The sequence below is a fragment of the Salvelinus alpinus genome, chromosome 1 (assembly GCF_045679555.1).
Source record: "Salvelinus alpinus chromosome 1, SLU_Salpinus.1, whole genome shotgun sequence".
In the NCBI taxonomy this organism is placed as follows: domain Eukaryota; kingdom Metazoa; phylum Chordata; class Actinopteri; order Salmoniformes; family Salmonidae; genus Salvelinus; species Salvelinus alpinus.
Window position 1 is genome coordinate 120,041,352 of NC_092086.1, and position 14,433 is coordinate 120,055,784.

The following is a 14,433-nucleotide window of genomic DNA, read 5'->3' on the forward strand; positions in this document are numbered from 1 at the left end:
AACAGAAAGCGAATCATGTTGCAGATGTCTGGTTGTTACCTGGCTGATACACTGACTAACTCGTTTCTTACATTAGGATGAAATGAGAACAGAGTCCAGAAGAAGAAATCTACTCATATTAATCTTTCATCATTTAATGGAGGCAGGGTAAGTCAGTGTTATATAGTGCATGTCTGAGTACTGTAAAGTAGCTTTAGGTCTACAGAAGGCTCGACTTGAACATGACTATGTTGTTGACAGGTACATGGATGCTGCCAGTGCTCTGGAACAGGATACCAATGTCGTACTGCGGCGGTTTGAAGTGTGTGACAATATAGACCTGGACACAGTGTTGATGGAGTATGAGAGTTACTACTTCATCAAGTTCCAGAGATATCCCAAACTAACCAAGAAACTGCCAGAACCAGGTTGGCATGGCGACAGAATCTCACTTTACTCATTTAGATGTGTTGTATTATTATAGTGCCATGCATCTTCAAGGATGCCCAGCCCACATGGGCTCATAAGACACTGCATTTTCTGTAGCAAAACAAAATAATAATGTATACATACACAAATACACAATTACAATGAAAAACAATTGAAAAAGAACCTGCCGTTTCAGAGATATAGGTTATCTTGTGGTAATGTATCATATCACTAATTGCTATGTGTTTTGGGTTATCTCCTGTTCATCTCTTTTCTATCTAGTTGAAAGTAAACATCCAAGAAGTTGTGGAAAAAAGAGGTGAGCCCTTTTTTCTCTGTTAAAACAAGCTTCAGAGTCTGGTGTTGGATTTCTGGAATGGCTCAATATCAGGGTTCTGTGTAGCTCTTAGCTGTCTGCTGTGTTCTGTCTGTCCGTCTGTCTGTCTGCTGTGTTCTGTCTGTCTGTCCGTCTACCTGTCTGTGTCCTTCAGGGTCCCCTGTACTGGAGTTCAGCCCCTCCCCAGAATAAACTCCTCCCACAGACCCCCCTCCAGGGGTGGAGTCAAGAAGACAGAACCCAAGATGGTGATCAAGGACGCCAGGAAAGCTGTTGGTGTACGTTTTCACACCACTCTGTTTCAAACAATCAAATGAGTTTACTGAATGTGCTTCCATTTCACGATAGACACAGCAGAACAGGCTGTTTGTACCATGTGACATCCCTCTATTCCCTATATAGAACCCTATGGGACCTGGTCAAACAGTGTGCACTATATGGGGAATAGGGTGCCATTTGTTCCTGCTGATCACTATGATTGGCAGGTATTGTTGATGGTTGCAGGAGAACGGTGGGCGCTCCTCTACTCCAGAATCGACAGAGTTCGGCCTGAATGTTTCCCCCATCGTCAGGAGCGGAGCAGGAGAAGGACAGATTAAGAAGGTAGGGAACGGGAACACACAGTTTTGTAAAACTAACCTCGAGGGGACACACAATTCAGTCCCATTCTAAATCCTATTTTTGCTAATCCTACCCGTAACCTGAAAACCTAACCTTAACCCTAGCTCCTAAACCTAACCTTAACCCTAGCTCCTAAACCTAACCTTAACCCTAGCTCCTAAACCTAACCTTAACCCTAGCTCCTAAACCTAACCTTAACCCTAGCTCCTAAACCTAACCTTAACCCTAGCTCCTAAACCTAACCTTAACCCTAGCTCCTAAACCTAACCTTAACCCTAGCTCCTAAACCTAACCTTAACCCTAGCTCCTAAACCTAACCTTAACCCTAGCTCCTAAACCTAACCTTAACCCTAGCTCCTAATCCTAACCTTAACCCTAGCTCCTAAACCTAACCTTAACCCTAGCTCCTAAACCTAATCCTAACCTGAAAACCTAACCTTAACCCTAGCTCCTAAACCTAATTCTAATCCTAACCCCCCTAGAAATAACATTTCACCTTGTGGGGACAAACAAAATGTCCCCAGTTGGTCCACTTTTTGTATGTTTACTGTTCTTGTGGGAACTTCTGGTCCTCACAAGTATAGTTAAACACGTCCACAGACACACACACACACACAGTGTCAAAGTGTTTCATGAGTTTTTGCTGCTGCTATTTTGCTATGTTGATAGTCCTGTGGTTGTGTTGCTTTTCTCTGTTAGGGTCAGCTGATTGACTACAGAGACCTTATCCAGGATGCATCCAACAGTCTGTCAGAACCCATGGTACTGTACTCTGTACTCTGACCTCTGACCCTACCGTCCAGACCCCATGGTACTGTACTCTGAACCCTACCGTCCAGACCCCATGGTACTGTACTCTGACCCCTAACCCTACTGTCCAGACCCCATGGTACTGTACTCTGACCCCTAATCCTACCGTCCAGACCCCATGGTACTGTACTCTGACCCCTAACCCTACTGTCCAGACCCCATGGTACTGTACTCTGACCCCTAACCCTACCGTCCAGACCCCATGGTACTGTACTCTGACCCCTAACCCTACCGTCCAGACCCCATGGTACTGTACTCTGACCCCTCACCCTACCGTCCAGACCCCATGGTACTGTACTCTGACCCCTAACCCTACCGTCCAGACCCCATGGTACTGTACTCTGACCCCTAACCCTACCGTCCAGACCCCATGGTACTGTACTCTGACCCCTGACCCTACCGTCCAGACCCCATGGTACTGTACTCTGACCCCTAACCCTACCGTCCAGACCCCATGGTACTGTACTCTGACCCCTAACCCTACCGTCCAGACCCCATGGTACTGTACTCTGACCCCTAACCCTACCGTCCAGACCCCATGGTACTGTACTCTGACCCCTAACCCTACCGTCCAGACCCCATGGTACTGTACTCTGACCCCTCACCCTACCGTCCAGACCCCATGGTACTGTACTCTGACCCCTAACCCTACCGTCCAGACCCCATGGTACTGTACTCTGACCCCTCACCCTACCGTCCAGACCCCATGGTACTGTACTCTGACCCCTAACCCTACTGTCCAGACCCCATGGTACTGTACTCTGACCCCTAACCCTACCGTCCAGACCCCATGGTACTGTACTCTGACCCCTAACCCTACCGTCCAGACCCCATGGTACTGTACTCTGACCCCTAACCCTACCGTCCAGACCCCATGGTACTGTACTCTGACCCCTAACCCTACCGTCCAGACCCCATGGTACTGTACTCTGACCCCTAACCCTACCGTCCAGACCCCATGGTACTGTACTCTGACCCCTAACCCTACCGTCCAGACCCCATGGTACTGTACTCTGACCCCTCACCCTACCGTCCAGACCCCATGGTACTGTACTCTGACCCCTAACCCTACCGTCCAGACCCCATGGTACTGTACTCTGACCCCTAACCCTACCGTCCAGACCCCATGGTACTGTACTCTGACCCCTAACCCTACCGTCCAGACCCCATGGTACTGTACTCTGACCCCTAACCCTACCGTCCAGACCCCATGGTACTGTACTCTGACCCCTAACCCTACCGTCCAGACCCCATGGTACTGTACTCTGACCCCTAACCCTACTGTCCAGACCCCATGGTACTGTACTCTGACCCCTAACCCTACCGTCCAGACCCCATGGTACTGTACTCTGACCCCTAACCCTACCGTTCAGACCCCATGGTACTGTACTCTGACCCCTAACCCTACCGTCCAGACCCCATGGTACTGTACTCTGACCCCTCACCCTACCGTCCAGACCCCATGGTACTGTACTCTGACCCCTAACCCTACTGTCCAGACCCCATGGTACTCTGACCCCTAACCCTACCGTCCAGACCCCATGGTACTGTACTCTGACCCCTAACCCTACCGTCCAGACCCCATGGTACTGTACTCTGACCCCTAACCCTACCGTCCAGACCCCATGGTACTGTTCTCTGACCCCTAACCCTACCGTCCAGACCCCATGGTACTGTTCTCTGACCCCTAACCCTACCGTCCAGACCCCATGGTACTGTACTCTGACCCCTAACCCTACCGTCCAGACCCCATGGTACTGTACTCTGACCCCTAACCCTACCGTCCAGACCCCATGGTACTGTACTCTGACCCCTAATCCTACTGTCCAGACCCCATGGTACTGTACTCTGACCCCTAACCCTACCGTCCAGACCCCATGGTACTGTACTCTGACCCCTAACCCTACCGTCCAGACCCCATGGTACTGTACTCTGACCCCTAATCCTACTGTCCAGACCCCATGGTACTGTACTCTGACCCCTAATCCTACTGTCCAGACCCCATGGTACTGTACTCTGACCCCTAATCCTACTGTCCAGACCCCATGGTACTGTACTCTGACCCCTAACCCTACCGTCCAGACCCCATGGTACTGTACTCTGAACCCTACTGTCCAGACCCCATGGTACTGTACTCTGACCCCTAACCCTACCGTCCAGACCCCATGGTACTGTACTCTGAACCCTACCGTCCAGACCCCATGGTACTGTACTCTGACCCCTAACCCTACCGTCCAGACCCCATGGTACTGTACTCTGACCCCTCACCCTACCGTCCAGACCCCATGGTACTGTACTCTGACCCCTAACCCTACTGTCCAGACCCCATGGTACTGTACTCTGACCCCTAACCCTACCGTCCAGACCCCATGGTACTGTACTCTGACCCCTAACCCTACCGTCCAGACCCCATGGTACTGTACTCTGACCCCTAACCCTACCGTCCAGACCCCATGGTACTGTACTCTGACCCCTAACCCTACCGTCCAGACCCCATGGTACTGTACTCTGACCCCTCACCCTACCGTCCAGACCCCATGGTACTGTACTCTGACCCCTAACCCTACCGTCCAGACCCCATGGTACTGTACTCTGACCCCTAACCCTACCGTCCAGACCCCATGGTACTGTACTCTGACCCCTAACCCTACCGTCCAGACCCCATGGTACTGTACTCTGACCCCTCACCCTACCGTCCAGACCCCATGGTACTGTACTCTGACCCCTAACCCTACTGTCCAGACCCCATGGTACTGTACTCTGACCCCTAACCCTACCGTCCAGACCCCATGGTACTGTACTCTGACCCATAACCCTACCGTCCAGACCCCATGGTACTGTACTCTGACCCCTAACCCTACCGTCCAGACCCCATGGTACTGTACTCTGACCCCTCACCCTACCGTCCAGACCCCATGGTACTGTACTCTGACCCCTAACCCTACCGTCCAGACCCCATGGTACTGTACTCTGACCCCTAACCCTACTGTCCAGACCCCATGGTACTGTACTCTGACCCCTAACCCTACTGTCCAGACCCCATGGTACTGTACTCTGACCCCTAACCCTACCGTCCAGACCCCATGGTACTGTACTCTGACCCCTAACCCTACCGTCCAGACCCCATGGTACTGTACTCTGAACCCTACTGTCCAGACCCCATGGTACTGTACTCTGAACCCTACCGTCCAGACCCCATGGTACTGTACTCTGACCCCTAACCCTACCGTCCAGACCCCATGGTACTGTACTCTGACCCCTAACCCTACCGTCCAGACCCCATGGTACTGTACTCTGACCCCTAACCCTACTGTCCAGACCCCATGGTACTGTACTCTGACCCCTCACCCTACCGTCCAGACCCCATGGTACTGTACTCTGACCCCTAACCCTACCGTCCAGACCCCATGGTACTGTACTCTGACCCCTAACCCTACCGTCCAGACCCCATGGTACTGTACTCTGACCCCTAACCCTACCGTCCAGACCCCATGGTACTGTACTCTGACCCCTAACCCTACCGTCCAGACCCCATGGTACTGTACTCTGACCCCTAACCCTACCGTCCAGACCCCATGGTACTGTACTCTGACCCCTAACCCTACCGTCCAGACCCCATGGTACTGTACTCTGACCCCTAACCCTACCGTCCAGACCCCATGGTACTGTACTCTGACCCCTAACCCTACCGTCCAGACCCCATGGTACTGTACTCTGACCCCTAACCCTACTGTCCAGACCCCATGGTACTGTACTCTGACCCCTAACCCTACCGTCCAGACCCCATGGTACTGTACTCTGACCCCTAACCCTACCGTCCAGACCCCATGGTACTGTACTCTGACCCCTCACCCTACCGTCCAGACCCCATGGTACTGTACTCTGACCCCTAACCCTACCGTCCAGACCCCATGGTACTGTACTCTGACCCCTAACCCTACCGTCCAGACCCCATGGTACTGTACTCTGACCCCTCACCCTACCGTCCAGACCCCATGGTACTGTACTCTGACCCCTCACCCTACCGTCCAGACCCCATGGTACTGTACTCTGACCCCTCACCCTACCGTCCAGACCCCATGGTACTGTACTCTGACCCCTCACCCTACCGTCCAGACCCCATGGTACTGTACTCTGACCCCTAACCCTACCGTCCAGACCCCATGGTACTGTACTCTGACCCCTAACCCTACCGTCCAGACCCCATGGTACTGTACTCTGACCCCTCACCCTACCGTCCAGACCCCATGGTACTGTACTCTGACCCCTAACCCTACTGTCCAGACCCCATGGTACTGTACTCTGACCCCTAACCCTACCGTCCAGACCCCATGGTACTGTACTCTGACCCCTAACCCTACCGTCCAGACCCCATGGTACTGTACTCTGACCCCTAACCCTACCGTCCAGACCCCATGGTACTGTACTCTGACCCCTCACCCTACTGTCCAGACCCCATGGTACTGTACTCTGACCCCTAACCCTACCGTCCAGACCCCATGGTACTGTACTCTGACCCCTCACCCTACCGTCCAGACCCCATGGTACTGTACTCTGACCCCTAACCCTACCGTCCAGACCCCATGGTACTGTACTCTGACCCCTAACCCTACCGTCCAGACCCCATGGTACTGTACTCTGACCCCTAACCCTACCGTCCAGACCCCATGGTACTGTACTCTGACCCCTCACCCTACCGTCCAGACCCCATGGTACTGTACTCTGACCCCTCACCCTACCGTCCAGACCCCATGGTACTCTGACCCCTAACCCTACCGTCCAGACCCCATGGTACTGTACTCTGACCCCTAACCCTACCGTCCAGACCCCATGGTACTGTACTCTGACCCCTAACCCTACTGTCCAGACCCCATGGTACTGTACTCTGACCCCTAACCCTACCGTCCAGACCCCATGGTACTGTACTCTGACCCCTAACCCTACTGTCCAGACCCCATGGTACTGTACTCTGACCCCTAACCCTACCGTCCAGACCCCATGGTACTGTACTCTGACCCCTAACCCTACCGTCCAGACCCCATGGTACTGTACTCTGACCCCTAACCCTACCGTCCAGACCCCATGGTACTGTACTCTGACCCCTAACCCTACCGTCCAGACCCCATGGTACTGTACTCTGACCCCTAACCCTACCGTCCAGACCCCATGGTACTGTACTCTGACCCCTCACCCTACCGTCCAGACCCCATGGTACTGTACTCTGACCCCTAACCCTACCGTCCAGACCCCATGGTACTGTACTCTGACCCCTAACCCTACCGTCCAGACCCCATGGTACTGTACTCTGACCCCTAACCCTACCGTCCAGACCCCATGGTACTGTACTCTGACCCCTCACCCTACCGTCCAGACCCCATGGTACTGTACTCTGACCCCTCACCCTACCGTCCAGACCCCATGGTACTGTACTCTGACCCCTAACCCTACCGTCCAGACCCCATGGTACTGTACTCTGACCCCTAACCCTACCGTCCAGACCCCATGGTACTGTACTCTGACCCCTCACCCTACCGTCCAGACCCCATGGTACTGTACTCTGACCCCTAACCCTACCGTCCAGACCCCATGGTACTGTACTCTGAACCCTACTGTCCAGACCCCATGGTACTGTACTCTGAACCCTACCGTCCAGACCCCATGGTACTGTACTCTGACCCCTAACCCTACTGTCCAGACCCCATGGTACTGTACTCTGACCCCTAACCCTACCGTCCAGACCCCATGGTACTGTACTCTGACCCCTAACCCTACCGTCCAGACCCCATGGTACTGTACTCTGACCCCTAACCCTACCGTCCTGACCCCATGGACCTGTACTCTGAACCCTCACCCTACCGTCCAGACCCCATGGTACTGTACTCTGACCCCTAACCCTACTGTCCAGACCCCATGGTACTGTACTCTGACCCCTAACCCTACCGTCCTGACCCCATGGTACTGTACTCTGACCTCTGACCCTACCGTCCAGACCCCATGGTACTGTACTCTGAACCCTACTGTCCAGACCCCATGGTACTGTACTCTAACCCCTAACCCTACCGTCCAGACCCCATGGTACTGTACTCTGAACCCTCACCCTACCGTCCAGACCCCATGGTACTGTACTCTGACCCCTAACCCTACTGTCCAGACCCCATGGTACTGTACTCTGACCCCTAACCCTACCGTCCTGACCCCATGGTACTGTACTCTGACCTCTGACCCTACCGTCCAGACCCCATGGTACTGTACTCTGAACCCTACCGGCCAGACCCCATGGTACTGTACTCTGACCCCTCACCCTACCGTCCAGACCCCATGGTACTGTACTCTGACCCCTAACCCTACTGTCCAGACCCCATGGTACTGTACTCTGACCCCTAACCCTACTGTCCAGACCCCATGGTACTGTACTCTGACCCCTCACCCTACCGTCCAGACCCCATGGTACTGTACTCTGACCCCTCACCCTACCGTCCAGACCCCATGGTACTGTACTCTGACCCCTAACCCTACCGTCCAGACCCCATGGTACTGTACTCTGACCCCTCACCCTACTGTCCAGACCCCATGGTACTGTACTCTGACCCCTCACCCTACCGTCCAGACCCCATGGTACTGTACTCTGACCCCTCACCCTACCGTCCAGACCCCATGGTACTGTACTCTGACCCCTAACCCTACCGTCCAGACCCCATGGTACTGTACTCTGACCCCTCACCCTACCGTCCAGACCCCATGGTACTGTACTCTGACCCCTCACCCTACCGTCCAGACCCCATGGTACTCTGACCCCTAACCCTACTGTCCAGACCCCATGGTACTGTACTCTGACCCCTCACCCTACCGTCCAGACCCCATGGTACTGTACTCTGACCCCTAACCCTACCGTCCAGACCCCATGGTACTGTACTCTGACCCCTCACCCTACCGTCCAGACCCCATGGTACTGTACTCTGACCCCTAACCCTACCGTCCAGACCCCATGGTACTGTACTCTGACCCCTAACCCTACCGTCCAGACCCCATGGTACTGTACTCTGACCCCTAACCCTACCGTCCAGACCCCATGGTACTCTGACCCCTAACCCTACTGTCCAGACCCCATGGTACTGTACTCTGACCCCTCACCCTACCGTCCAGACCCCATGGTACTGTACTCTGACCCCTAACCCTACCGTCCAGACCCCATGGTACTGTACTCTGACCCCTCACCCTACCGTCCAGACCCCATGGTACTGTACTCTGACCCCTAACCCTACTGTCCAGACCCCATGGTACTGTACTCTGACCCCTAACCCTACCGTCCAGACCCCATGGTACTGTACTCTGACCCCTAACCCTACCGTCCAGACCCCATGGTACTGTACTCTGACCCCTAACCCTACCGTCCAGACCCCATGGTACTGTACTCTGACCCCTCACCCTACCGTCCAGACCCCATGGTACTGTACTCTGACCCCTAACCCTACCGTCCAGACCCCATGGTACTGTACTCTGACCCCTCACCCTACCGTCCAGACCCCATGGTACTGTACTCTGACCCCTCACCCTACCGTCCTGACCCCATGGTACTGTACTCTGACCCCTAACCCTACTGTCCAGACCCCATGGTACTGTACTCTGACCCCTAACCCTACCGTCCAGACCCCATGGTACTGTACTCTGACCCCTCACCCTACCGTCCAGACCCCATGGTACTGTACTCTGACCCCTCACCCTACTGTCCAGACCCCATGGTACTGTACTCTGACCCCTAACCCTACTGTCCAGACCCCATGGTACTGTACTCTGACCCCTAACCCTACTGTCCAGACCCCATGGTACTGTACTCTGACCCCTAACCCTACTGTCCAGACCCCATGGTACTGTACTCTGACCCCTAACCCTACTGTCCAGACCCCATGGTACTGTACTCTGACCCCTAACCCTACTGTCCAGACCCCATGGTACTGTACTCTGACCCCTCACCCTACCGTCCAGACCCCATGGTACTGTACTCTGACCCCTAACCCTACCGTCCAGACCCCATGGTACTGTACTCTGACCCCTAACCCTACTGTCCAGACCCCATGGTACTGTACTCTGACCCCTACCCCTACCGTCCAGACCCCATGGTACTGTACTCTGACCCCTCACCCTACCGTCCAGACCCCATGGTACTGTACTCTGACCCCTAACCCTACCGTCCAGACCCCATGGTACTGTACTCTGACCCCTAACCCTACCGTCCAGACCCCATGGTACTGTACTCTGACCCCTCACCCTACCGTCCAGACCCCATGGTACTGTACTCTGACCCCTAACCCTACCGTCCAGACCCCATGGTACTGTTCTCTGACCCCTAACCCTACCGTCCAGACCCCATGGTACTGTACTCTGACCCCTAACCCTACCGTCCAGACCCCATGGTACTCTGACCCCTAACCCTACCGTCCAGACCCCATGGTACTGTACTCTGACCCCTAACCCTACTGTCCAGACCCCATGGTACTGTACTCTGACCCCTAACCCTACCGTCCAGACCCCATGGTACTGTACTCTGACCCCTAACCCTACCGTCCAGACCCCATGGTACTGTACTCTGACCCCTCACCCTACCGTCCTGACCCCATGGTACTGTACTCTGACCCCTAACCCTACTGTCCAGACCCCATGGTACTCTGACCCCTAACCCTACTGTCCAGACCCCATGGTACTGTACTCTGACCCCTAACCCTACCGTCCAGACCCCATGGTACTGTACTCTGACCCCTAACCCTACCGTCCAGACCCCATGGTACTGTACTCTGACCCCTCACCCTACTGTCCAGACCCCATGGTACTGTACTCTGACCCCTAACCCTACTGTCCAGACCCCATGGTACTGTACTCTGACCCCTAACCCTACCGTCCAGACCCCATGGTACTGTACTCTGACCCCTAACCCTACCGTCCAGACCCCATGGTACTGTACTCTGACCCCTAACCCTACTGTCCAGACCCCATGGTACTGTACTCTGACCCCTAACCCTACCGTCCAGACCCCATGGTACTGTACTCTGACCCCTAACCCTACCGTCCAGACCCCATGGTACTGTACTCTGACCCCTAACCCTACTGTCCAGACCCCATGGTACTGTACTCTGACCCCTAACCCTACCGTCCAGACCCCATGGTACTGTACTCTGACCCCTAACCCTACTGTCCAGACCCCATGGTACTGTACTCTGACCCCTAACCCTACCGTCCAGACCCCATGGTACTGTACTCTGACCCCTAACCCTACCGTCCAGACCCCATGGTACTGTACTCTGACCCCTCACCCTAGTGTCCAGACCCCATGGTACTGTACTCTGACCCCTAACCCTACCGTCCAGACCCCATGGTACTGTTCTCTGACCCCTAACCCTACCGTCCAGACCCCATGGTACTGTACTCTGACCCCTAACCCTACCGTCCAGACCCCATGGTACTGTACTCTGACCCCTAACCCTACCGTCCAGACCCCATGGTACTGTACTCTGACCCCTCACCCTACCGGCCAGACCCCATGGTACTGTACTCTGACCCCTAACCCTACCGTCCAGACCCCATGGTACTGTACTCTGACCCCTCACCCTACCGTCCAGACCCCATGGTACTGTACTCTGACCCCTAACCCTACTGTCCAGACCCCATGGTACTGTACTCTGAACCCTACCGTCCAGACCCCATGGTACTGTACTCTGACCCCTAACCCTACTGTCCAGACCCCATGGTACTGTACTCTGACCCCTAACCCTACTGTCCAGACCCCATGGTACTGTACTCTGACCCCTAACCCTACCGTCCAGACCCCATGGTACTGTACTCTGAACCCTACCGTCCAGACCCCATGGTACTGTACTCTGACCCCTCACCCTACCGTCCAGACCCCATGGTACTGTACTCTGACCCCTCACCCTACTGTCCAGACCCCATGGTACTGTACTCTGACCCCTCACCCTACCGTCCAGACCCCATGGTACTGTACTCTGACCCCTCACCCTACTGTCCAGACCCCATGGTACTGTACTCTGACCCCTAACCCTACTGTCCAGACCCCATGGTACTGTACTCTGACCCCTAACCCTACTGTCCAGACCCCATGGTACTGTACTCTGACCCCTAACCCTACCGTCCAGACCCCATGGTACTGTACTCTGACCCCTAACCCTACCGTCCAGACCCCATGGTACTGTACTCTGACCCCTAACCCTACCGTCCAGACCCCATGGTACTGTACTCTGACCCCTCACCCTACCGTCCAGACCCCATGGTACTGTACTCTGACCCCTAACCCTACCGTCCAGACCCCATGGTACTGTACTCTGACCCCTCACCCTACCGTCCAGACCCCATGGTACTGTACTCTGACCCCTAACCCTACCGTCCAGACCCCATGGTACTGTACTCTGACCCCTAACCCTACCGTCCAGACCCCATGGTACTGTACTCTGACCCCTAACCCTACCGTCCAGACCCCATGGTACTGTACTCTGACCCCTAACCCTACCGTCCAGACCCCATGGTACTGTACTCTGACCCCTAACCCTACCGTCCAGACCCCATGGTACTGTACTCTGACCCCTAACCCTACCGTCCAGACCCCATGGTACTGTACTCTGACCCCTAACCCTACTGTCCAGACCCAATGGTACTGTACTCTGACCCCTCACCCTACCGTCCAGACCCCATGGTACTGTACTCTGACCCCTCACCCTACCGTCCTGACCCCATGGTACTGTACTCTGACCCCTAACCCTACCGTCCAGACCCCATGGTACTGTACTCTGACCCCTAACCCTACCGTCCAGACCCCATGGTACTGTACTCTGACCCCTAACCCTACCGTCCAGACCCCATGGTACTGTACTCTGACCCCTAATCCTACCGTCCAGACCCCATGGTACTGTACTCTGACCCCTAACCCTACCGTCCAGACCCCATGGTACTGTACTCTGACCCCTCACCCTACTGTCCAGACCCCATGGTACTGTACTCTGACCCCTAACCCTACCGTCCAGACCCCATGGTACTGTACTCTGACCCCTAACCCTACTGTCCAGACCCCATGGTACTGTACTCTGACCCCTCACCCTACCGTCCAGACCCCATGGTACTGTACTCTGACCCCTCACCCTAGCGCCCAGACCCCATGACCCCTCACCCTACCGTCCTACCGTCCCATGACCCCTCACCCTACCCATGACCCCTCACCCTACCACCCCATGACACGGTACCCCCCTTAACCCTACCGTCCAGACCCCATGACTCCCCTTAACCCTACCGTCCAGACCCCATGACCCCCCTTAACCCATGGTAACGTATACAGTCTGAACATATCTAAATACACAGACCATAGCTCTTCCATGGTCTGTGTGTTTAGAGCTCATTTCAAACCTCAAACCACAAAATGATGTTGTTCTCTTCTCTCCAGGAGCCTCTTCTGAAACCCCTCAGCGCCTTCATTGGGATGAACAGTGAGATGAGAGATCTGGCTGCTGTTATTAGCAGGGTAAGAGCTGTTATTAGCGGGGTAAGAGCTGTTGTTAGCGGGGTAAGAGCTGTTGTTAGCGGGGTAAGAGCTGTTATTAGCGGGGTAAGAGCTGTTATTAGCGGGGTAAGAGCTGTTATGAGCAGGGTAAGAGCTGTTATTAGCGGGGTAAGAGCTGTTATGAGCAGGGTAAGAGCTGTTATTAGCGGGGTAAGAGCTGTTATGAGCAGGGTAAGAGCTGTTATGAGCGGGGTAAGAGCTGTTATGAGCGGGGTAAGAGCTGTTGTCAGCGGGGTAAGAGCTGTTGTCAGCGCGGTAAGAGCTGTTGTCAGCGGGGTAAGAGCTGTTGTTAGCAGGGTAAGAGCTGTTGTTAGCAGGGTAAGAGCTGTTATGAGCGGGGTAAGAGCTGTTATGAGCGGGGTAAGAGCTGTTGTCAGCGGGGTAAGAGCTGTTATGAGCGGGGTAAGAGCTGTTATTAGCGGGGTAAGAGCTGTTGTTAGCGGGGTAAGAGCTGTTATTAGCGGGGTAAGAGCTGTTATTAGCGGGGTAAGAGCTGTTATTAGCGGGGTAAGAGCTGTTGTCAGCGGGGTAAGAGCTGTTATTAGCGGGGTAAGAGCTGTTATTAGCGGGGTAAGAGCTGTTGTTAGCGGGGTAAGAGCTGTTATGAGCGGGGTAAGAGCTGTTGTCAGCGGGGTAAGAGTCAGTGGGGTAAGAGCTGTTATTAGCGGGGTAATAGCTGTTGTTAGCGGGGTAAGAGCTG

At 54.6% G+C, this 14,433-nt stretch overlaps 1 protein-coding gene across 2 annotated transcripts in view; it reads left to right on the plus strand.

Annotated features, from left to right (window-relative positions):
- Nucleotides 1-14,433, plus strand: part of katnal2 (katanin p60 subunit A-like 2) — a 37,373-nt gene that overhangs the window by 6,252 nt on the left and 16,688 nt on the right. For both annotated transcript variants that reach the window (XM_071342959.1, XM_071342969.1), the window contains exons 2-8: nt 77-147; nt 241-407; nt 691-727; nt 900-1,023; nt 1,250-1,348; nt 2,066-2,128; nt 13,617-13,694. In XM_071342959.1, the coding sequence (XP_071199060.1) occupies nt 77-147; nt 241-407; nt 691-727; nt 900-1,023; nt 1,250-1,348; nt 2,066-2,128; nt 13,617-13,694 (639 nt within the window). The remainder of the gene's footprint in view (nt 1-76; nt 148-240; nt 408-690; nt 728-899; nt 1,024-1,249; nt 1,349-2,065; nt 2,129-13,616; nt 13,695-14,433) is intronic.